Source organism: Triturus cristatus, chromosome 4_1 (assembly GCF_964204655.1).
Source record: "Triturus cristatus chromosome 4_1, aTriCri1.1, whole genome shotgun sequence".
Lineage (NCBI taxonomy): Eukaryota > Metazoa > Chordata > Amphibia > Caudata > Salamandridae > Triturus > Triturus cristatus.
Genome location: NC_140585.1, coordinates 759,437,706 through 759,463,758, shown reverse-complemented (window position 1 = coordinate 759,463,758; position 26,053 = coordinate 759,437,706). Strand labels below are relative to the sequence as shown.

Below are 26,053 nucleotides of genomic sequence, written 5' to 3'. Positions count from 1 at the left end.
ATAGGTGAATATACCTTCTTTTCACCTACACTCCTTTCCCAATCTCGCATTGATTATTTATTTGTTTCCAAATTACTATCACAACACATATTACAAGCAAACATTGATTCCATAATAATTTGTGACCATGCTCCAGTTATTGTGGATTTAGAATTACATCCTATTACCATGACTAACAAAAGATGGCGTTTTAATACTTTTTTATTAATATATCAAACGTTCACCTCCACTTTTGAGACCTACATTTCTGATTTCTTTACTCGTAATATCTCTTCGGCGACCTCCTTTCCGGTTATATTGGATGCCTTCAAAGCTTCAACTAGAGATTTTATTATATACTATGTTGCTAGGAAGAAGAAATCTAACTCCCAAAAAGCACTCCAAATCCTTAAAAACATCCAGTTATTAGAAACATTATATACTACCACTAATTCTAAATCCGATCTTAACAATCTCATCATAGTAAAATTTAAATATAATAAGTTATCTACAGAAAATGCTAGTTCTTATCTTCTTCGAGGTAGTGCCCGCTATTATGGAGGCCAAAACAAAGCAGGTAAACTTCTTGCATCATACCTTAAAATCAAGAAAGAGCGTACAAATATTGACTGTATTTTAAGATCTGACTCCCCTCCGGTTACAAAATATTTGGTTATTTTAGAAGAATTTAAAAACGATTATACTACTCCCTACACCCCTGAAAACACCCCAAGCACTACTGATATACAAAGTTATCTCTCTTCTCTACAAAAGCACTTCCCCACTGATCTCGACTTTTCATCATTGGATTGCGATATCTCCATAAAAGACATCTCTCATGCATTAAAACGTATTAAAATAGGGAAAGCTCCAGGCCCGGATGGGTTTCCTGTTGAATTTTATACCCACTTCTCTAAATCTCTTATTCCGCACCTTCAAACTTTATATACCCACTTCATCTCATCTAAAGTTTCCAGCGGTACTTTTCAAGAGGTTCTTATCTGTTTAATTCCTAAGGAAGAAAGAGATCTTCATTTTTGTAAAAAGTATAGGCCGATTTCTTTAGTCAACTCATACTATAAATTATTTGCTAAAATTCTTGCACTTCGATTAGAACCTTTCCTCCATTCAATATTTGCAAAGAACAATCCGGTTTTATTAAGGGCAGGGCACTCAGGTTTTCTTTAATCTACTACCTAAATCCAATAAATATCATAAATCACTTGCAGCCCTCTCTCTTGATGCAGAAAAAGCTTTCGACCGAATGGACTGGTCGTTTATTTTTCAAGCACTCTTGGCTTCGGTCCTAAGTTTATCTCCTACATATCTTTATTACACACATCACCCAAAGCTTCTATTTTTGCTAATGGCTCAATTTCATCTAACTTCCCCCTGCAAAGAGGAGTCCGTCAAGGATGTCCTCTCTCTCCGCTGCTGTTCATTATTGCATTAGAACCTTTTCTAGCTAAAAGTAAGCAAAACCCAAATATTTACGGCTTTAAACATGACAAAACCCATATTAAATTGAGTGTTTATGCGGATGACATCATATTATACCTATCCAACCCAGAATAAAAAGAAACCACACATGTCTCTAGCAAGGCTCAAACGCAATAAATCATATGGAGTGGTAAATTTTCCTGACTTTCAATCTTACCATAATGTCTTTCTCCTTAAACAACTTTCTAAATGTTTTCATCAAGATTTAAACTTTTCCCCTCTCTGTCTTTTCTCTCTCCTTTCACTATCAAGGAATCTCTTTCGTTCACTCATAAGACACAACACCTATCTTCACCTATACATAAAACTGCCCATAAACTCTTTCACTCAGTACTTATTCCACACCTTTCAGATAGTTACCGATTTCTTAATCCTTCAATCTGGCGTAATCATTTTATACAAATCAAAAATAAATCTCTTTATTGGAAGACTTGGCGGGATAAGGGTTTGCTTTGGGTTCATCAACTCTATTCAAATGCTACATTTCTTACATTCCCTGAAGCACAATTACTTTATAAGCTCCCCAAAACATATTCCAATAAATTAAAGATTTTAATTCAAACTATTTCCTCTTCCCTGTCTTCACTATCTCTGTCTCCTTCCTCTTCACATTCCCAGAATAACATCCTACCTTTATTAAGTACCCAACCAAGTAACTCATCTATTTATAAGTTCCTCAATAAAATTCAAATCACAGAGCTCAGACTGACATTGAAGTGCAATTGGAACAAGACTTTCCCACTTTATGGTCCCCTGAGCTTTGGGATAACCTATGGTTAAAGGTTCGTAACACCTCAAGATTGGCTAATACTACATAAACTCTTTCCTTTCCATACAATCAACTTATGATTACTCCAAACACACTATATAAATTCAATCCCACAGTCACCTCAAATCGTTGGTCATGTAATGCGTCAAACGCAGATTTATTTCATATGATTTTCTCTTGCTCCTGTACTCATCAATTCTGGCTGAAGGTATGGTCTCAAATTAATATCATTTTTCACGCCAATTTCCAATTTTCTCCTATGAATATTTTTCTGGGCACTCTTCCTGATTGCTGGCAATCCTTTACATGTAACACCACTAATGTAGACTTATTAATTGTTGTTGCATTTCAACAAATAACAAAAAATTGTTAACAATCTACGCAACTTAGTTTTAAAACTTGGTGGCACAGTGTTTGCTATAACCATCGCCTTGATCATGCATACGTTTCTCCTTTATCGCTACTCCTTAAAAGAGAACATATATGGTCCCCTACAACTATTTTCTTAGATGCATCTGCTCGAAAGATGTCCCTTCATCGCCCTCTCTTGGACGAGGTTTCCAAGTCACCATGAATTAACTTATTTTTTTTGCATTCTTGTATCTATTTTTCTCTCCTAAAATCCATGCTACAGCTATTACTTTTATAATGTTGATACTTTTATAATGTTGATATTTTTAATATGTCTTATACTCTACTACTCCTGCATTGCTTAACATTATATTATTATAGCTTAATACCCCCCCTTTTTTTACGTTTATCTCTCTTTTCAGATTTATTATAACCTTTCTGGTATAGCAACCCCTCTGACTCCCCTGATTTTTATTGTACTATTAATCAATTCACTGTTACCAAATTGCATTTAAGATTTAAGTGTTTATACTTATTGTGTTGCTTTTTCTTACTTCTTTAAAGTTCTTCTTTAAACTAAAAAAAAAAACCTTGGAAAAGGCAAACGTGTGGCTTATAGAGGATTATACAATCTGTGAATGAATAAATGAATACGAACACATACAAACAAATAAATATTTATAATATTCATCAGTGGCCTACATCTCACAAAGCATACGAGCGATATATGCATAATTTAAAATACTCCATTTAGTGGTGGCTACGCGGCGGAATGTAATGGCCACTGCTTAGTGGAGCTCCAGTAACCCTAACCCCAAAGCATATATCCGACCCATATATCCTCCTACCTGAAGAGGAAACCGGCAATCGAATGGCACCCGGAATGCATGGCAGAAAGAACGGACTCTGCGCTCGGGCTCCGTGCTGGGATATCCCCGTCGGCGCCACGCGGCCTCCAAAGCAGAAAGAGCCGGGGCCTTGAGTGAAGGGAGACGAGGCGTGCGTGGCGACGCAGACGGAGGAACGTGAAGCTTGGCCCTGATACACATAGCCCAGACTGATCTCTGCTGCAGCCCTCGTTTGTAGCGGCAGGCAGATGGTGAGGTTTTCGGAGTGACTGTGAGGCGGGCAGCACGGACCAGGATTGGCAGGTTTCGCGCTGCTCAACTGTGAGCCTCTGCCAAAGAAGGTGCAGACCCGGCCCAGAGAATCGTGGCGGCCGCGGTGACAACGGGGGCTCCGGGTGCTGTGATGTGGACCTCTCCCCCCCTGCTCCCCCATCGGTGCTACTCCAAACTGCGATGGCGGCTGCTGAATGTGAGACCGCAGCGTATAAGCGAGTGAGTGCTGCCGGTGGTTAGTTGGGGCGGAGGACCAGCATGACGTGCGCTCACAGGGACCTCGCAGATGACCAACTCGACAAAGGGGAGATCACAGGCCCTACGAGGGACGTCCAGACAGGAATAAAGTGGCGCCATTTCCTTTGATAATTGGGAGGGCCCCACGGCTGGTCGCCGTGGCTCCATCCTGGACACATAGCAACTGAGGACCTCCCCCGACCTTACCGGCTTTGACCGACACCCTCGACATCCATATAGTGGCCCAACGCCTGAAGGGCTTCTGTCGCTTATGCCACGCGGCAAAACTCCTACCTATTATGGCCGAACAGTAGACCCCGCTGCGGAGCACAGCTAGAACCTAGAAGAAAGGCAAAATGGCATCCACAAGAGGCCTCAAGGCAATACAGTCGAACAAGTTGGACAAATATGCATTCTCCAGAGAGAGCGCGGTGGAGTCCTCCCCTAAACATAAGAATGCAGGAGAGCAAGGGAGCCCGGACAAAGAACCTACTCTTAAGGATGTCATGACAGCCATAGCGGAGATAAAAAACCTCACTTGAACATAAAATGGACACCATAACGCTTGAGGTGCATCTAATCCGTGCAGATCTTAATAAAAACAATGAGGGACTTAAACAGATGGAACACAAGACCACCAGTTTAGTGGAAGATACGTCTCAACTACAAACCGAAATTCGTGAATTGCAAATTTTAGAAAGCTCACAGAGACTAAACTGGACGATTATGAAGGATGCCTCAGACGCAATAACGTGCGTATTTTATGGGTCCCTGAAAAAGCGGAAGGGGAGTCAGTTGACCTGTTTGTGGAAGACCTTATCCTACAACACCTCAAACCCAAGGGATTTGGCAACTTTTTCATTGTGGAGAGGGCCCATAGAGTCCCAGGAGGACGGCCGAGGCCCGGGGCCTCCCCGCGCCCTATCCTAGCCAGGATCCTCAACTACCGGGACCGAGACGCAATACTTCACCGCGCCAGAGCGGGGCCTCCGCTTCGACTTGACAACGCCGACATAACCTTTTTCCCTGATTTCACGCAGTAAGTCCAGAAGCAGCGGAGATCCTTCCTGGGAGTAAAGAAATTACTAAGAGACAAGAGCCTCAAGTATGCAATGCTCTTCCCGTCCAGGATCCGAGTGGAGGCAGATGTAAGAGCCTGGTTTTTCGACAACCCTGAGATAGCGGCAAACTTGTTGGAGACTCGGAAAGCCTGAGACTGAAGACGTTAGATTCGAGGAAACAAACTCAAGAACAATGGAAGAATCTCTTGAAGCAATGGTATGAACTAGACCTTCACAAGAAAAAGGTAGGTGATGAGAACGGTGCCCCAGTTGGACATTATGGACGTCATGAGACCGGTAAAGGGGGTATATCTAGCTCAATGGACAAGATGTATATTGGTGTAATATTTCCTCTCAGAGTTAAATAAAGTTTCCCAAGTGAGGGGGTGGGGATGAACCGGAGTATCGCATACCCTCAATTTCTTCATTTAGTACTGCAGTTGGGCGACAGGGCCGTTTAGTATGGGCAGTTTCAAGTCCCGAGGGCAGAGAAGCAGGGGGGGGGGTTGTAGGAGGGGTTATTTGTTATTGTTTTTTGTTGTAATGTTCACATCGACAAGCAAGGAGATAGACATGACTGGGGCTTTGAGTCTTTCCACTAGGTTTGATGCATATGCAGTGGGATAAGAGTGCCTGAATCCTGAGCTAGAATGTCAACGGGCTTGGGGATAAAGTTAAACGTAGTATAGTTCTCCAATATATCAAGAAACTGGACTCTGACCTTGTCCTTCTTCAGAAGACGCACCTGATAGGCAGCTCATGTAAGGTGATGTGCAGATGGGGGTACAAATTGGTGGTGCATGCGGGGTTCATGACAAGTTTGAGAGGAGTAGGCATTATGCTAAAAAACACATTCCCCTCAGTGTAGATTCCACCTGAGCTGATAACAGGGGCTGCTATATAGGTATCACTGGGTCCTGGGAGGGGTGAACTATCACATTAATGTCTATTTATGTGCCGCCTGGCCTCCTGACCACTACATACCAGGACCTGTGCACCACTCTTCTTTCGCTGCCGGAGGGAATGCTACTACTGGGAGGCGATTTCAATTCAGTGGGTTTGTGTAGATTGGACTGCCACCCCCCGCGTGACTTAGAGCCCTCTCACAGATGGCTACCGGATTTTCTGGAGGCCATGGGATTGGTGGACGGCTGGCGTACTTACAACCCAGAGAAAATGCAACATACCTTCTTCTCTGGAGCCCACGGAAGCCTGTCCAGATTGGACTACATTTTGATTCCCAGTCCTCAAATTTCACATATTCACAAAATCAAACACTTAGCTTGGAGTATATCTGACCACTCACCAATATGGGTACATATACTCCTTGATCAGGTTAGAGTAGGTAGAATTGTCTCAATTAATCCCTAGTATTTGCGGAACCCTAAAATTCGTAAAGAACTAGTCAAGGCTATGGATACTTATTTTACTGAAAACTCGGGCACAGTAGACTCCTCCCAGACACTCTGGGAAGCTTTCAAAGCAGTAATTAGGGGAGAAGCTTTGTCTCTGATATCTGGACAAAAGAGGGAACAACAAAGGGAAGTGTCCACCAATGAAGACGAGATCTACCACTTAGAAAGAGACTTAGAAATACTGACTACGCCAGATTAGCTCCACTTGTTGCATCTTAAACAGGACGAATATAGGACGTTAGTAACGGAGAAGGCTAAAGCTCTGGGGAGGGAGAAACTCGGTAGGATTTATGACTTAGGTGATAAAGCAGGGAAATTGATAGCGTGGCTTGATAAATGGGAACGGGCGAACAGATTTGTCCCAGTACTGCAGGATGCTAGCAATGATTGCATCACCGACCCTCAGGACATTGCAAATCGCTTTGCCAATTACTACGAGGCAGTGTATACTGCAGTGGCGCCATACACCGAGGAAGACTCTGATGGATTGTTGAGGGACATATCACTCCCCACCCTTTCCCCGACGGAGCAACAACTAATGGACAGCCCCTTGACAGCAGATGTAATAGCGCAGGCGATTAGATCGCTGAACTCAGGAAAGGCCCTTGGCCCTAAAGGCATTCCAATCGAATTATACAAGCTTAACTCTGATAAGTTGGCTATTTATCTTAAAGCCATGTTTGAGGAGAGTAGAGCAAGGGGGGGACTACCTAAGGACCAAAGAATAGCCAACATAGTGACTATACATAAGGAAGGCAAACCTAAAACAAATTGTGCCTCATATAGACCGAACTCCCTCCTTAACGCTGAACCCAAGATCCTTGCCAAAGTACTAGCTAACCGACTGATTAAAGTCATCTCTGACCTGGTGCACCCAGACCAATCCGGTTTCATACCGCACTGGAGCACAGCGTTAAATCTTCGCCGAGTGCATGGAGTCCTCGGTAGGGTAGACACGATTCTGGAACCAGCTATACTTGTTTCCCTGGATGCCACCATGGCGTTAGATACTATTGAGTGACCCTATCTCATGGCTGCCCTCCGAAAATTTTTGATTCGGCCAGGAATTCATTCAATGGGTTCGCCTCCTATATTCGGAGCCCCTGGCCCAAGTCGTAGTTAATAATAAAAAATCGAACACATTTAATTTGAGCCGAGGTACCCATCAGGGATGCCCGCTTTCCCCTCTCCTGTTCGCTTTAGCATTGGAGCCCCTAGAGGCGTGGATCAGACGGGATCCGGTTGTTCGTGGTATGCGTTGGTCACCTAAGTGGGAGGACCGCATTTCGCTTTATGCAGATGACATACTGCTTTATCTGACTTATCCCAAACAATCACTAATCGCAGTTCTTGATATAATGGCAATATTCGGCAGGTATTCTGGGTTTACGATCAATTGGACCAAGTCCCACCTTTATGTCCTCCAGGGTGGCCCAACCCCCTGTCCCGTAACTGTCCAAACCTGATTAGTGCCACAGGATTCAAATATTTGGGGATTTTTCTCTCCCTAGACCCTACACTTCGATACAAAAAAATCTCCTTCCTCCAATATTGCGGTTAAAACGAGATATAGCCAGTTGGAGGTCTCTTCCCCTCTCTCTCCTGGGCAAAGCTGCTCTCTTTAAAATGATGTCCCTCCCCGTTTTCTCTATGCCCTCCAAAATTCACTTGATCCTGTTCCACTGAAGTATTTTAAAGAAATTGAACACCTTCAGAGAGAGTTACTATGGACTGGGACACCACGAATAGCCTTGGGTAAACTTACGCTAAAATGGTATGACGGAGGCATCAGTCTCCCAGACATAAAGAAATATTATTGGGCCGCACATCTGGCGGCCATTAAATACGGCACCTACCGTGACCCTAATGATCCAGGTTATCGTATGGATAGGTGGCTCCTTCCGGGAGGGAACTATAACAGAACACTACTCGAAATCTGGCCGGCCTCGATTAACTGGCCCCACTGGCCACTCGGTAAAGGTGTGGCACACCGCAAACAGATCCCTCGGATGGGGGGGTAAACTAACATTGGCCACCCCCCTGTGGGACTCTGCACAACTAGGTAACTTATGGACATCGAAAGGGTTCGATAAATGGGACATGATTGGCATTTCACAAATTAAGGATCAATGGGAGAAGGGTGGAGTGAAGACGTTTGCCACTCTCCAAAGTCAACACGAACTTGCCGACACTGAGTTTTTTCGTTACAGGCCGGTTAGCCACGCACTACGCTCACTCCTTCCAAAGGGCTCCTCCCTTCCTGAATCATCCTATTAGGAGGACAGGATCCTAGATGGACATCTCCCGGATAGGACCATCTCCTTAATCTATAATAAGCTGAAATATAATATGGAGGACCCTCTCTCTGTACTGAGGCAGAAATGGGTGGCAGACGGGATAGAAATGGATGATGAGGAGTGGGGAGAGGCGGTATCCTCCCCTCGAGTGGTGGCTATTTCAGCACGATTAAGACTAGTACAACTTAAAATCCTGAACAGGATATATAGGACCAGCCCCCGACTAGTACAGATGGGAAGATCTGAAACAGGAGACTGTTGCAGAAAGTGTGGGCAGATACGCACCTTTATGCACATCATATGGGAGTGCACACACATTCAAGCATACTGGCGGGAGATACATGAAGTCATAAGGACTGTCCTCACTATCACTATTCACCCTGAAGCACGTAGATGCTTGCTGAACATATGGGAACCAACTGACTTGACCACCCACCAAACGCAGTGGGCCACACTGGGGTTCATGCTAGCTAAAAGAAACGTCGCTCAAGCCTGGGGAGTGGTGATCCCTCCCACGCTGGAAGTATGGATAAAGAGTATGGACTGGTGTATGTTCAGAGAAAAGACAGTATATACCGCTTGAGGCTGTCCTAGAAAATGGTCTCGCATATGGACACAATGGAACTCATATTGTGGAGACATTTGTACCCCACCACAGAGTATTGAGCTGGATGACCTGCTCCCTCCTTGAAAAGCCCTCACTGTGTATGGTTATTGTCTCAATTTGTCATGCCTCGATTGATATTGAGTAGATTTTGAAATTGCTTTTATGTTGATGATTGTTAAATAAAAAGATTTATAAAAAAATAAAAATAAAATACTCCATTTAAATGTAGTATCTCACAATGTACTGTTGGATTCCATCGCAAGAGAAGAAATTGAGAAGTTTGTAGCTAACAAACAAGTGCAAGCCTCAGGATCAGAGGGCCACTCATCACATCTTGTAAAAATATTAAACGTGCTTCTAGGTCCAATACTGTTAATATAGTAAGAAATAAGCAATAACTCTAGACACATGGCACGATAAAGAAATAGATACATTCGTAAAATAGGAGACAAACTAGAGCTGAACGTGGAGAATTGTAGGGTTGTATTACTCGACGCAGTCAATAGTGACACAAACACTGTGCGGACTGACTATAATTAAACGCAGCTTTCAAATCAATACAGCATCAACAAGCATATCAGGATTACATGCAGAAATGTTATGACACAATCGATCCTATTTCCAGGCGACATGATAAGATACGCCTGCGGTCATGAAATGGAAACTCACCTGCACGACAAGTTGTAAATTGAGGAGGAAAAATAACAAAGTACTCAGAAAACGGGCTCGCAAATATGGAATGGGCGATTAACGCAGAAGAGCTGGATACACGAGATTCAAGTGGCATGCCCCAATTAATCGATTTCATCTGAGGAAACACCCCATAGAGAGTATCAAAGTACTACCTTTGCGTTCGCAAGATATGAGGTTCTACGAACTAGAATTGTTCCTTCTAACATATTTCGTACTATGAGGAGTATTGCACCTGGAGATTTCACCTGCTTCTAGCAGGCGGAGTATCTGGGTCCAATACTGAGGGGAAAGCATGCGCAATCCGTGCTCTGTGTCATGTTATTCCACAAAAGCTCATAATCTGTGTTATTGCTGTCCCCTGGTCGCCAGCTAACGGTAAATCCAGAGAAGTGAGGGACTTTTATAGAACACTCACAATGAGTGCTTAAGTGTCTTTTCAGAGATATTGTACAAACTCTCACCTATGTTTACATTTCAATCTATATTGCAACAGTAGACGTGATTCACCCTTGAATTGCCATCCTGAGAGAGCTAATTTAGGGGCAGCAATTGAAATTAGTTGCTGATGCCCACCAAAGTTAGGGAGAGCTTTTAACAATGACATTCTAGAGTGTTTGCCCAAATACGAACTTAACAAGGAGCACTTCGGTGAGGCAAATGTTAAAATACAACTAACTTTTATGATGGCAATTCAATGTCAGGTAACTTTATAAAAGACATCTAAAACATAGTCCGTTTAAAGCTAAGGTTACATTCTTACTGTATGTCACCAGCTGGGAATGCCTGCATAGTCTGGACATGCTATTTCAATTGCAAAGCCCTGTGCATGTCAGTGAGCCAACACATTGTGACACTATCCTGTAATGCATGTCAGACAGAATTTATTTTCATGTCAGCCCCAGGAATTTGGCTGAGCTGTAGGATTTTTTCCACTAAGACAATTCAAAGCTTGCAGACACGGGAATGTCAGCTCAGATGGCTCATTAGCACACCGTAGTGCTTGTTGTCAGCTAGTGACAACATATGCCCTCGATCAAGGTCAAATCCAGGACTCAAAAGACAAATGGAAATCTCAATTTATAAAGGCGAGAATGGATGTGATAAAGGAGAGCTCAAGAAATAATGCGCACACCTATAATACGTCATTATAAACTGACGTTTAACTATTGGACGTAAAATGTACACAAAAGTTGCTTTTTTAATTATTAACCTATTCGTAGTGCGAGGAGTGTTCTCCTTTTCCCATGCCTAGGCACGCGCCTATGTTTCTCACACAAATGTGAGTTGGAACCAGTATCTCACAAGCATTTTGTGTGCCAATGACTATACATTGCATAGGCAACGCTCGCAAGTACTCTGAAACCATGTTGCGCTGATAACTCACAAGCGTTTTGTATAATAGTGATACCTTATTTAGCTTATCCTTATGGGGGACCAGTACAAATTTGTATTTAAATTTAACATTCTCATAAAGTCCTAATTTTCACAGAAGAGCCTGCCCTGGTGTGGAACTACCTTTGAGTATTGTCTGTAGTTTTTGCCAGAGTTTCCTAAAATTAGCAAAAAAACAAAGCTTTGCGACTTTGTGCTCTCTTAATTTTTAGTAGGAGCGGCGGAGGAGAGCGGTGGTTCATATTATTTCAAGTGCTCTCTGTACTCGACCAGCACAACATTCAGGTGTCCTTGGTGTCAACAATGTCCTATGTATTCCCAAGTATATTCCACAAGGGGCATACGTTAATTTGCATGCGGCCGTTTCCTTATGCAAGTCATGGATTTCCTGTTTCCTTGGTGCCCTTGACATAAAAAATGTCCTTTGGGAGGTGATCTTCCGTGTAGTGCTTAAAACGGAGATCGCACCAGTGGACGATGAAACATCTGTTCTTCCCCCTCCACAGAGATGTGGCCTGTGGGAAGGATGCCGGAGCGCATCACTGTACTGTATTTTTAGGGTTCCTACCTAGTGCAGTCTCCACCGCCTAGAACGAATGTCAAAGGTTCCTCCTAGATTTCAGGCTGGGGGTATCCTGGCATGTGGACAGATGACATGGCTTTGGCAATCATTCCTGCAACATACTTGAGTGGATTGGTGGCACTTTACATTGTTATTGAAGGAAACCACACAATATTATGGAGGTCACGAGGCAGCAGACTTATCTGTCTGACAGACAATAGAATGTTGCTGTCTACTTGGAGTGGGCTCTCTGATTCAACCATAGGGAGGGTTTTAGTGTGGTCTCCATGGGACACTGTGTAACTACAGCTGGGAACAGCACATATTGAACACGTGAACAATACATTACACATATTGCAAGTGTAGGAGCAATGCATACATAGGGTTAGGCCACGCACATTTACCACGTGCATTCCTGTCTAGCTGATTCTGGCACAATAAGACTATTTCCTCCACTTTCAATGCAAGCCATGGTCTGTTACAGTGGTACATTTGTTGGCATTGTGCCATCAGGTCTTGCAGAGGTGGAAAACATTCCTCCATATAGTCAAAATTGTATTTGACAGAAAGAAAAAAATAAAAAATATATATATTTTTAACAAGAAGAGCCCACAACAGCTTGAAATTAATTTAGTTATAAATACAATCAATAAATATTGGTCTTAACATCTTCTACCAAAACAAATAAACCTGGCGCCATTATGCAAAATTCATATAGGAATCTAGGCTGTTCAAAAATGTTGCTGAGAGCTGCCCTCCCCAGTAGAGGCATTGGAAGTGAACTGCATCTGGCTGCCTCCCTCTTACAACTATCAAGCATCATCTCCATGTTGTGTTTATAGAATTTCCTTTAGACCTCAAGACATAGATAACTATATAGCGGAATTTCTTCCTTTTTTGCCACTGAGATGTTAATTCCTTTGTGGGCTTTCCGCCACTGATCAGGAATAATTTTACTAATCAGAACAGTGTCAGGAATTGGACTATCCCCAAGTTGATCTTGATTCTTGAGAAATAGCCACAGACCCCAAATATTGTTAACATCTATTTAGAGACTTGTCTGGGTTTATTATTAAACACAGAACACGGTCAGTGTACAACAGTATTTTCACATTTGGGACATCATAGTACCCCCTGATTAGTGTCTACTGAAGGATCCAACATGCTAGTGGCACTAGCTCCACAGGAAAAATATTAAGACAGGGAAAAGCCCTGTCTGGTACCTGTTTTCAAACTGAACATTTCTAGACAAAGCCCCATTTACTCTCACTCTGGGCATACGGGAAATCTAGAGCAACTTGTATCTTTCCCAACAATTTAGGGATTAGGCCCATTCTAGGTGGAAACTGGAATATAAAGATGGCTCAATCGAAACAAATGCATTTGGTTCCCCTGCCCACCTTGACATATCCAAACAATTATGCAAACTTCTATGGGTGATACTCGTGGATCTCTTTGGCATTAAGGCCGAGTGATCCGGGTGTATAAACATGTCTATCGAAGGTGTAGCGAGGTACGATAGCTGACTAGACGTGCCCTGTCGTAGCTCCTGCTCCAAATGGCGAAATCCTGCTGCATGCTGTCTCCCATTGCAGTGACATTGATCGGGCAGCTGCCTAGAGACATCTTCCTCCAGAAACAAAGCCAGAGGCACCATGAGGTGAGATGCACTGGGTGTACAGTGGATGTTTCTGCTGAGCATGGTGACACCCTGAGTGATGGTGCCCCACTGGATGCTGGTTTTTCTGGGACTGCCTGAGTTGAGAGGATTGCCTGAGACAATTTACATTTTGATTTAACACCACTGATAGTGATTGCGATACCTATGGATGCACTTGGAGGACATTAGACTGTGTTGTTCCTGCTGCAGGGGGCCTCGGCTGAATTGCTGCGGATGAGCTGGTGGGGGTGAGCTTTCACTTTCCTTCCCTGCTAGGCACATTGCTGTGTATTAGTGTCCATGTGAGGACTTCATCTATTGATGAGCCTGGGCCAACTGGTCAGTGCGCAAACCCATGGGAGCTTGGACTTATTTATTGATAATTATTACTGCCAACCGATTGCAGCAACATGGGTGTGTTGCGTGGTGTCCAGGCCCTGCAATGGGGCACAAAGAACAGCGAGTATCCTGAGGGCATCCGTAAAGCGCCTTGTGGGCACTAGGCATCCGGTGGTGCCTGTGCACACACTTTCGGCAGCAGCTTGGAAGCACCTAACTTGATAACCTGTTGCCCGGAGGGGGATCATCTTTGTGCTGCATGTACGATAGGGGCAGGAAAAGGACGCAAAGGCTGTGCAGACTAACAAAATTGACCAATACACTGTCCTTTGACATGCTCAACACGAGTTGGGGCCGGCGGAACGATTGGGGATTGAGCCCAGGGAACAAACTGGGGACACAGCTGACATCCTGGCTGCCATTCAAGGGTCTACAGCCATGCTAGAAAACAGAATGGACACAATGGCCATTGAGGTGAACCTCCTCCGCATGGACCTTCGTAAGGCAGCTGAAAGTGTTACGTGTACTGCCATCCTCAAGACACAGGGCTTTCGGGCCAGTTTGGCGGACCTTAAGTGTAGATGGAGGAATGCATAGAAGACGCTGAGGGGCGCTCAAGAAGGAATAATATTTGCCTAATCTGTTTTCCAGAACAGGGCGAAGGTATTTTTGTGGAACACTTTTTGGAAGAATTGATTGTTAACACACTCCAGTCTAAGCGTCTTACCAAATTCTTTTTGATTGAATGTGCGCACAGGTCGCTGGGGGCAGTGTTGCACCCGAATGCTGTACCAAGGGCACTAATAGCCGGGTTGTTTAACTATAAGGACCATGAACTAATACTTCAGCATGTGCGCACACTCACAGCCCACCAAAGTTTGAAGACAAACAGATACTCATATCCTCCGACTATATTGAGAGGGGCCAGGACCTTAGGAAGAACTTTATGCCAGTTAAACAGCTGCTGTGAGAACATATTATTAAGAACAGTATAATTTTCCCTGCTAAACTTCAAGTCTAGTAGGATGGCAGTGCCAATTTTTACGACCCACTGCAGCAGGCCTTGGAATGGCTGGAATTGCTGGGTATGAATCAAGAACACAGGAATATCGAATGGAGGGGATCAGGATGACGAGGGGTGTGCTGTTTGAAGAGGAATAAACCAACATTGTCACAGCTGTCTATGACAGCTGTGGTGCAGGACAGGGACTACATCCTGGTCTGTCCAAAAGGGACCTTGCAAGCAGCGTTGCTGGACTTTGCAGATCAGAACTCCTTCTCAGAACTACATATGGCCCTGGACACACTAACCTTGTAGCCCAAATCCAAAGGGAGCGATGTATGTTTACACACCTCTCCAAGGGCCTCATGTAGGTAAATAAAATTTACCGATTCTTAAATACCGAACCGTACCGAATCGGTATTTAAGAATCGGTAAGTGATATGTAGGTAATAATTCAGTAACATTTACCGAATCGGTAACATTCGGTATTCAAGAATCGGTATTTACCGAATCGGTAAATACCGAGGTGGTATTTACCGATTCGGTAAATACCGAAGTGTTTTTTTCCGATTCGGTAAATACCGAATCGGTATTTACCGAATCGGGGAAAAAAATCACATGACTGGATGAAACAGCCAATCCTGTGCAACCACACCCCACCCAACCAGGAAGTGGCCACACCCAGGCAGGTGCACACAATTAACAGACTCAGGAGAGGCTTGGAGTGCAGAAGAGAGGCAGGGAGCCAGTGCCTGTTTGTGCAGCACAAAATCATCATGTCCACGCAGAGGACACTGAGAGATGGAGGGGAAAGGAGGAGGAAGATGAAATTCAGCCCCAAGGAACTCCAGGTGCTGGTGGAGGAGGTGGTGAAGCAGCACCAGAAGCTGTTTGGGAGGCAGTCCCTGCAAGTGCCGGAGTCAGAAAAGCGCAATATATGGCTGGGCATCCAGGCGCAGGTCAATGCTGTGGGAGTGACCCACAGGGACATAGAGGTACTCAAAAAGCGCTGGTATGACCTGAGGATTGTAACCAAGAGGAAGATGGGGGAAATCCAGAAGGTGGCCAGCCAGACTGGAGGTGGGACCAACAGGGCACCTGCCCTCACCGAACTGGAGGAGATGGTGGAGGCCACAATAGAGCACGAGAGCGTCGTGGGTCTTGGGGATGCCGACAGCTCTGCCAGAGCCGCCACCCAACAAGGTAAGACGAATGCACAGCAATGTAGTCCCCCCTACCCCTATCCCACATCCCCCATTGTGAAATGAGTATCCCACTCCAGTCCATGTGTTAGTGCAGACAGGCAATGCATTCTGGGAGATGTAGTCAGGGAACCCCCAACCATGAAGTGAATAGAACAGGACAACAATGCATGGTACACACATTAGCCAAAAGCAGGCAGAGGACAATGTGAGAGTGTTACATGAATTTATTGTGATGCTTGCAATGCAGCCCTTCAGGTACACTGAGCTGATGTTGCATTTCTGTCCACAGATGTGACATCGCGCAGGACAGGACATGCTGCAGGAGAGAGGGCACACCGGCCAGACAGATCATCTCTGGCCAGCACAAGTTCAGCCCAGGGAGCATTGCCACAGGCAGCCGCACCACTACCACAGGCAGCCTCACCACTACCACAGGCAGCCTCACCTCAACCAGAGCCAGCCTCACCTCAACCAGAGCCAGCCTCACTTCACCCAGAGCCAGCGTCACCTCACCCAGAGCCAGCATCGCCACTCATGTTTGAGTCACCGGCCACATCACCGCCTGCATGTGTGAGGTCGAGGAGGCATGCTGCCGCCAGGCTGCGAGCCTTAGACACCTCGTCTGACGACAGCAGGGGCCCGGAGCAAAATACGATGCCCCAGGATGGGAGCCATGCCACTGTGCCCTACACCTCACAGGTAGAACACACGGGTGCAAGACGGCGCCGCAGGTCGCGTGTGCAGAGTCCACCAGCAAACATTGACAGCCATGGGGTCTTCTCGGGGCTCGAGGGCAACATGTTAAAGCAACAGCGCCTGCAAACAAAGGCAGTCATGTCAGTCCAGAGGCATATACGGGGCATGAAATCAACTTTTGTCAACATGGACAAGAACATCAGCACAATGGCAGTGGGGATGGGTGAAATGGCAGCAGGCATTCGGGACATGTCCCAGTCAATCCAGCTGTTGTGCAGTAAATTAGATGCTGACAGAGATGCACGGCGCCGGGAACGGCAGAGGAGGGCCAGTCACACCAGGGCACTCAACCGTCTGGCAACTGCCACTTCTCTACTCTGCCGGCGCTCTGTGTCAATGCAGGAGGGCCTGACACACTGCTGCAGTGACGTGTCTCGGGGGATGGTGCAGGTCACAAGTGCACTTGAGGTGCTATTAACAAGTTAGGCGGCCACAACTGCTGCAGGGGATGCTGCGGAGAGCATCGACTCCAGCAGCAGGAGCAGCATCACACCCCCCGTCCCAGATACACGCAGGAGCAGCAGGCGGCTTGGGGTTGGCAGTAGTGAGGATGCTCAATCCGTGCCATCCCACACTGCAGCGCGTGTGCGCAAACATTGATGCAGCCCTGCGTAGGCAATTCCTAATGGGTGACGTAACCCTGGACTTACTCCTTGTAAATATGCAATGTTGCCAGATTGGCTTGATCTTGTTGTAATGGCGTAGTGGCGCATTATTAAACTACGTCATGACATCCAACAACTGGCTGTGTCCCCTTACTTACTCAGAAATAGTTGCATGTGATCTCTGCCTGTCTCTCTCTCCCATCTATTGCAGTTGGCACTCCAGCTGCGTTGGCCTCTGGCTGGCCTGACTCATCCTCATTGTCCTCAAAATCTGTTAGTTCCACCTCTGTACCTCTCTTCGTGGCAAGGTTGTGCAGCATTGCACAAGTGGCAATGATCTTGCAGCAGATGATGGGTGTGTACTGGCGTGCGCCTCCGCTCTTGTGGAGGCAGCGGAACCTGCTTTTCAGTAGTCCAAACGTGCGCTCCACCACATTGCGTGTAGATTTATGTGCCACGTTATATCGTCTCTCACTCTGGGTTGATGGGTGTAGGTAGGGAGTGAGGATGAATGACCGGCAGGCATATGCACTGTCGCCTAGGTGAGTAAAAGGGAACCATCAGTCACATGCCTCAATACACTATGATTTGCAGGTTTCATGGGGCGTCACTGTTACTTACCTAGCAGGTATCCCTCTCCAAATTCTCCGGCAAGCAGTCGTGTGTAGATCCCACTGTTCTGGAAGATGTAGGAGTCGTGGGTGCTCCCAGGAAACTTCGCAACAATATCAGTGATGATGTTCCCTGCATCACAGATTACCTGCACATTGATGGAGTGGGTGGACTTTCTGTTCCTGTAGATGTGCTCAGTGGCAGCTGGTGGGCAGATTGGGATGTGTGTGCCATCAATACAGCCAATGACACGGGGGAACTGTGCCATGTGATAAAAGTCAGTTTTAGTTTTCTGCAGTTCAGCCTGTGTGTTTTGGAAGCTGATGTAGTGGTGCATTCTCTGCATCATGGCATCCAGGAACTTCCTGAAGAAACGGGACATACAACTCTGGGATACACCGCCCACTGCAGCTATCACCCCCTGGTAACTGCCAGATGCCAGTAGATGTAGGCTGCAGAGCACCTGCACATGTGGTGGTATGGCATGCGCCCTTCTTGTTGGCTGGTCCAGGAGTGGGTGCAGGTCCCTTATCAGGTCCATGATGGTTTGTGGGTGTAGCCTGTACCTTTGCTGTATCTCTGCGTCAGTCAGTTGGAAGAGTGTGATGCGCTGTCTGTAGATGCGTTCCTCCCGTCTCCATATCCTCAGACCTGCTGCCTGTAGACGTAGGCGCCTTGCAATGACATACAGAGCGGCCATGTTGTCCACGCTGTTGCATTTTGGGATTGCTTATATGCACTGTTGATGCTTACCACCTGCTTTCAATCAGTGTTAATTACCGACTCTTAATTACCGAATTTCATGGATTTCTTAATTACCAAATTTACCTACATGTCTTTTTCAGTTTTACCACTTCATAATTACCACTTCATATTTACCACTTCATATTTACCGATTCGGTAAATATGTATTCGGTAAATATGAATCGGTATTTACCGCTTCATATTTACCGAAAACTGGTTTTTGCCCTCCTACATCTCACTTGACTAAATACCGGTCGGTAACGGCATATTTACCGAATTTCGTCCGTTACCGACCGGTATTTAGCTACCTACATGAGGTCCCAAATCCGCTGCTAACCACACACAGAATAATATGTTGGTTAGAAGTAGTCTACGGGCAAGGGGAATTGGATAGAAGAGAAAAACAGTGATAGAAGATGTAAGAAATCTGCCTTTTCTACAAGGTCACCCCATATTTGTCACCTTTTTCTGGACTCTATTTTATTTATTTATTTATTTTACAGAGTTTTATATAGCACGAACTTGACCCGAATCAGACTTCAGAGCGCTTTACATAGCACCTGTGGCAATACATGAGGACACGTTAATTTTTGTTAGGCACGGGGAGATTAAGGGCCTCATGTAGGTAGCTAAATACCGGTCGGTAACGGCCGAAATTCGGTAAATATGCCATTACCGACCGGTATTTAGTCAAGTGAGATGTAGGAGGGCAAAAACCAGTTTTCGGTAAATATGAAGCGGTAAATACCGATTCATATTTACCGAATACATATTTACCGAATCAGTAAATATGAAGTGGTAAATATGAAGGGGTGAATATGAAGTGGTAATTATGAAGTGGTAAAACTGAAAAAGACATGTAGGTAAATTCGGTAATTAAGACATCCATGAAATTCGGTAATTAAGAGTCGGTAATTAACACTGATTGAAAGCAGGTGGTAAGCATCAACAGTGCATATAAGCAATCCCACAATGCAACAGCATGGACAACATGGCCGCTCTGTATGTCATTGCAAGGCGCCTACGTCTACAGGCAGCAGGTCTGAGGATATGAGACGGGAGGAACGCATCTACAGACAGCGCATCACACTCTTCCAACTGACTGACGCAGAGATACATGAAAGGTACAGGCTACACCCACAAACCATCATGGACCTGATAAGGGACCTGCACCCACTCCTGGACCAGTGTCAAGATCTCTTACCTTGTGCCAGAGTTTTTCCACAGAAGCAGATGATAGCTCCCAAATCCCCAACGCGGTTGCCAAATCAGAATTTCTGAACTTGACACTCACGAGGGGGAAAGGGGAATTGGATAAGAAAAAGAGAGACTGCTGCACGTTTAGGAACTGCCCCACCTCTTCTATTAGAAATCTTCTAATGGAATTTCTTCATCAGGAATTTGATTGTGAAGAAATCGGGCCGGACCTGCAGAGGATGAAAGAACAACTTATGCCTCAAATTACATTGCCCTTCTAACTCCCTTCTTCACCCTCTGGGAAACTGGTGGCTACCTGAGGAACACTGCAGACTAGCTTCTCTCTTACTGGTAATCTTTGACTTTAATGACGTCCAGAATATACCCAAAATAAGATATAACCAAGTCTCTTCAAGAATTGGAATAGCTGTGAATTGTTCAAGTAAACTTCAAAGGATACAGTTCCAGCGGAGTAGTTCTCACAAGAATATTCGTTTTACTTATCTCTGGTTGATTTGGTAGTTCAAGAAATGATAGTCTCTTCAGGGAATTCTTCGAACTACAAGACCTCTTCAAATCCTGACGAGAACTTCTCTCAGGAAAAACGCAATTCAAAATTAAATAGTTACTGGGAACAGCGTTCCCGATGTGCACATCCTTTCCGCAACAGCGGAGAAAAAATCGTGAAGAAACAAGGTGAAATTCTCTTCAGAACAGGAACAGGAAACGAACGTTGCTCTCAGCCGAGAACTTCAGTTGAAGTGCGCGGTTTGTCGGGAGCTCGCGCTAGAGATTCGCTTGAGCTCGAGACCTTAGTCCAGAGACTAGAGCGCTCTGATTTCGCTCGAGGGTTGCCGCCATCTTGGATTTCCTCTTCGCCGGTCTCAGCAATCAAGAGGAGCAATCTCTGCATTAAGATCCATAAGTGCTGCAATGCTCTTCCATACCTGGAACGAGGAATCATTCTTCTTCTTCTTTTCTTAAGGGAGGGGGTAACAACGGCTACTAGTGAGTTCTTGACAGTACCTCCCTCTAAAGATCGCCCCACCAACCTTGGCTTGTTAGGGTGAGTGTCATGAAATTGTTTCACTAATCTAGCTGCGTGAACATTATCTGCTGATTCCCAAGATCTTTCTTCGGAGCCATAACCTTTCCAGTCTATGAGATAATGCAACTTTCCTCTCTTAACTCTTGAGTCTAAGATTCTTTTAACTTCATATTCTGGATGAGAATCTATTGTGACTGGATTCGGTGGGGTAGTCAGTCTGACATTAGTTGGACTCTTTTTTAGGAGAGAAACATGAAACACTGGATGAATTTTCATTTGAGGAGGTAAGGTAAGTTTAACTGTCACTGGATTGATAATCTTGTTGATCTTAAAAGGGCCCAGAAATCTAGGTGAGAACTTCCTGTTTCCCTTGAGATGTAAATGTCTAGTGGATAACCAGACTAATTCTCCCTTGGAATAATTTGGATTCGACCTTCTTTTTCGATCAGCATACTTCTTGTAAGTCTCTTTTGCTAGGTTTAAATTCTTTCTGGCTGATTGGTAAGTTTCTTGAATCTTATCTTTAAGATCTTTAATTGCTGGGACCTTACTTTCTGACCTTCCCAAAATTATATTTGGATGTCTTCCAGAGTTCAAATAAAATGGAGAAAACCCCGTGGAAGCATGAACCGCATTGTTATATGCGAATTCAGCTGTCCAAATGAGGTCTGGCCATTCGCCTTCTTGGTCTAGAAGGTACAGACGAAGATATTGTTCAATCTCTTGATTTACTCTTTCTGTCTGGCCATCTGTTTCAGGATGATAACTTGTCGAGAATCGGGAATCAATTCCCAACTCTTGCATGAAGGCCCTCCAAAAATGAGAAACAAACTGGGTACCACGGTCAGAAATTACAACTACTGGAATTCCATGTGCTCGAACTATGTGTTGAGAAAATAGTTTGGCCAACTGGGGAGCTGTGGGAAGCTTTTTTAAAGGGATAAAATGACTCATTTTGGAAAAGGTGTCTACAAAAACCAAAATGGTGTTGAAACCCTGACTAGTCGGCAAATCTACTATAAGGTCCATCGTGACAGTGTGCCATGGATGGGGAGCTGTGGGGAGAGGTTGGAGTTTTCCCTCAGGGGCTTGTCTATTGGATTTCCCCCTGATGCATTTGTCACAAGAGCGAATGTATTGTCTCACTTGAGGGATCATGGTGGGCCACCAGAAGTATCTTTTTAGCAATTCTGTAGTCTTCAAAATCCCCTTGTGCCCAGCCAAAGGATCATCATGACAAGCTTGCAATGCAGACTCTCGAATTTCTTCAGTAGGCAGGTACAAAGTCTCTTTCATGTAGGGAAGATTGTCGATCACAGTTCTTTCTTCGTCCTCCTTAGCCCAATTCAGAATTTCTTCATCAGACATTGATTCTCGAACCTTTTCTTTTATTTCAGAAAATTGTAGAACACATATAAATTTTTCGGCAGGTATGATTGGTTTCTTCTGGGTTTCCTCTAGATTAGGAACTGTTCCCAATCGGGATAAGGCATCAGCCTTACCGTTAGCTGCCCCTGGCCGGTAAGTGATCGTGAAATTGAAGTCAGCAAAGAAAAGCGACCATCTTAATTGCCTGGCAGTGAGGGTTTTCGCTGATTTCAGGAATTGAAGATTTTTATGGTCTGTAAATACTGTAACCACATGCCGAGCGCCCAACAAATAATGGCGCCATTCTACAAAGGCGTCTCGTACTGCTAATAGCTCCTTGTCAGCAATCGAGTAATTAATTTCAGGAGGAGTCAACTTTCTGGATCTGAATGCCACTGGATGGAGTTGTCCCGTTTTCTTATGTCTTTGGGATAATATACCTCCTATAGCCAGATCCGAGGCGTCAGCTTCAACATAGAAGGGTTCTTCAATGTCGGGGTGAAGGAGAATGGGTGCCGAGGTAAAGGCTTCTTTGAGAAACTTGAAGGCTGCCTCTGCCTCACTGGACCAATGAAAGGTTACTCCCTTTCTTAATAGTCTGGTGATGGGAGTTACATGTTTAGAAAATTCTTGAATGAAACGACGGTAGAAATTGGCAAACCCAAGAAAACTTTGGATTTCCTTTACATTCTTGGGAGAGGGCCAATCCAAAATTGCCTGAATCTTAGCAGTATCCATGGAGATTCCTTTTTCTGATAAAACGAATCCCAAGAACTCCACCTCTTTTTCATGAAAGGCGCATTTTTCAAGCTTCACGTACAAGTTATTTTCTAATAACCGTTGAAGAATTGCTCGAACATGTTGTACATGTTCCTGTAGATTCTTGGAGAAGATCAGAATGTCATCTATGTAGACCACTGCGATGCGATCAAGGTATTCTCTTAGGATGTCGTTGACAAAATGTTGAAATGCGGCTGGGGCATTGCATAAACCATAGGGCATTACTTGGTATTCGAATAACCCGTATCTAGTCCGGAAAGCAGTCTTCCACTCATCTCCTTCAGCAACTCTGATTAAATGATAAGCCCCACGAAGATCTAACTTCGTGAAGATTTTTGCTTCTTTCACCTGGTCTAGAAGCACAGAGATGAGTGGTAAAGGATATCTGTTCTTTACCGTAACTTGATTCAATGCCCTATAGTCGATGCACGTTCTTAACTCAGCATTCTTTTTTTTAGGAACGAAGAACAAAGGAGAGGAAACTGGAGATTGGGAGGGACGAATGAAGCCATTAGCCAAATATTGGTCTAAGTATTCCTTCAAGAACTGATTTTCTTTCTCCGTGAGAGCGTAAATTCTGCTACAAGGCAGATTTGCTCCTGGCTCCAATTCGATCTTGCAATCATATGGCCTGTGTGGTGGGAGTTTTTCAGCCTTAGATTTGTCAAATACTGCCTTTAAATCCTCATAAACTTCTGGAAAGGTTACGGTTTCAATAGCTCCAATCACATTCGGTTTGGTGACTAAAGACTTGACTGGAGAGGTCAGAGGTTGAGGTTCAGAAAGGTTAAAACAATGCTGGTGACAGTAGTCCGAATTAAGTTTCACTGTTCTGGTCTCCCAATTTATTTCTGGATTGTGCTCGGTAAGCCATGGTAAACCTAGGATCAACTGGAACTGGGGAGCATCAATAAGATTGAAAGAAATTCTTTCAAAATGCCCTTGATTATGCTTTAGTTCCACCAATTCTGTTTCACATGTAATTGGACCTGAAGTCAGGTTCGTACCGTCCACTGCTCGGACTAGTTCGGCTGTCTTCTTCTTAACAAAGTTTATTCCAATTCTTTTGGCGTATTGTATGTCACAAAAGTTACCCGTAGCTCCAGAATCTAACATCACCGAAACATCTTTGATCTTGTTGGCTTCAAAGCTCAAATCAAATGGTACTGTGAGATGTGGAGAAGCTGATTGTAGGGTGTTTGCCAAATATTGATATCCAGGAGTCGACTTAATTTGATGATCCATCAGGGCAACTCTTTTCACTGATGGAGCTTCTCTTTTAACGGATTATTATTTGTCTTTGGTTTTTTAGGACATTCCTTCACAAAATGCCCCGACTGTCCACAATACAAACATAAATTTCCAGATCTTCTTTTTTCCTTTTCTTCCTTGGAAAGGGGGCCTCGAACACTTCCAATCTGCATGGGTTCTTCTGAAGAGTGCAAATCAGGAGTCTTGGCATTGTCGGTTTTGCCCCGATCAAATCGTGGAGGAATGGTTCTATATTCCCTTTTTCGCTCTGATCTTCTTTCAAACAACCTTTGGTCAATTTGTAATACAAGATCTATTAACTTGGAAACTTCCGTGGGTCTATCCGGAATTTGAGCCAGGGCGTCCTTTAATTCTTCCCTAAGGCCTCTGTAGAAAATTGCTGCTCTTTTGGCTTCTGGCCATTCAGTCTCTACTATCAATTTATTGAATTGAGCTAAGTAGGAAATTAGATCTCGATTCCCTTGTCTTAATTCAAGTAACTCGTTATCAGTCGCTTGAGAAATGGCTCGACGGTCGAATATCCGGAGGAATTCACTTTTGAAGTCTTCAAAGTTGTACAGCACAGGATCATTACGGGAGACAATAGGCATGGACCAAGAGGCTGCGTCACCACTCAAGTAGGACAATACAAACGCTGTCTTGGACTGATCTTCAGTAAAAATGATTGGTCTACAAAGGAAGTGTAACGAGCATTGGGTTAGAAAGATTTGTGCCTTTTGAGGATCCCCATTAAAGCGTTCTGGTGGGGCTAAAGGAATTATGGGGGAAATGGAATGTATGACTTGAGTAGTTATTTCGGAATTGGGGCTAGGGAATTCTTTTCTTTCAGGTCCTCTAGTCTGAGATGAGGAACCGGGGGTATAGGCATTTAACTTCTGCAAGAGCTGTTGATTTTCAATCTGAGACCTTTTAACCCCTTCCTTTAATTCCTTATTTTCCTCTAACACTAGGGTCAATTGTTGCTGCATGTTTTCAATTAGGGCTGCTAAGGCATTAACATCCAATCCTTCTGCCATCCTGCCTGGGTGGAAATAATTGGCACTTCAATCTGTCAAGATCTCTTACCTTGTGCCAGAGTTTTTCCACAGAAGCAGATGATAGCTCCCAAATCCCCAACGCGGTTGCCAAATCAGAATTTCTGAACTTGACACTCACGAGGGGGAAAGGGGAATTGGATAAGAAAAAGAGAGACTGCTGCACGTTTAGGAACTGCCCCACCTCTTCTATTAGAAATCTTCTAATGGAATTTCTTCATCAGGAATTTGATTGTGAAGAAATCGGGCCGGACCTGCAGAGGATGAAAGAACAACTTATGCCTCAAATTACATTGCCCTTCTAACTCCCTTCTTCACCCTCTGGGAAACTGGTGGCTACCTGAGGAACACTGCAGACTAGCTTCTCTCTTACTGGTAATCTTTGACTTTAATGACGTCCAGAATATACCCAAAATAAGATATAACCAAGTCTCTTCAAGAATTGG

General features: G+C 44.5%; 1 protein-coding gene across 5 annotated transcripts in view; it reads left to right on the top strand.

The window, feature by feature from the left end:
- The window catches only part of LOC146855498 (uncharacterized), a 61,662-nt gene extending 44,060 nt beyond the window's left edge, over window positions 1-17,602 (top strand). For all 5 annotated transcript variants that reach the window (XR_014981333.1, XM_085653325.1, XM_085653326.1 and 2 more), the window contains one exon: window positions 16,481-17,602. Coding sequence is in view for 4 of the 5 variants with exons in the window: in XM_085653325.1 (XP_085509451.1) it covers window positions 16,481-17,373 (893 nt within the window). In the remaining variant the exon portion in view is untranslated. The remainder of the gene's footprint in view (window positions 1-16,480) is intronic.
- The last annotated feature ends 8,451 nt before the right edge of the window (window positions 17,603-26,053 follow it).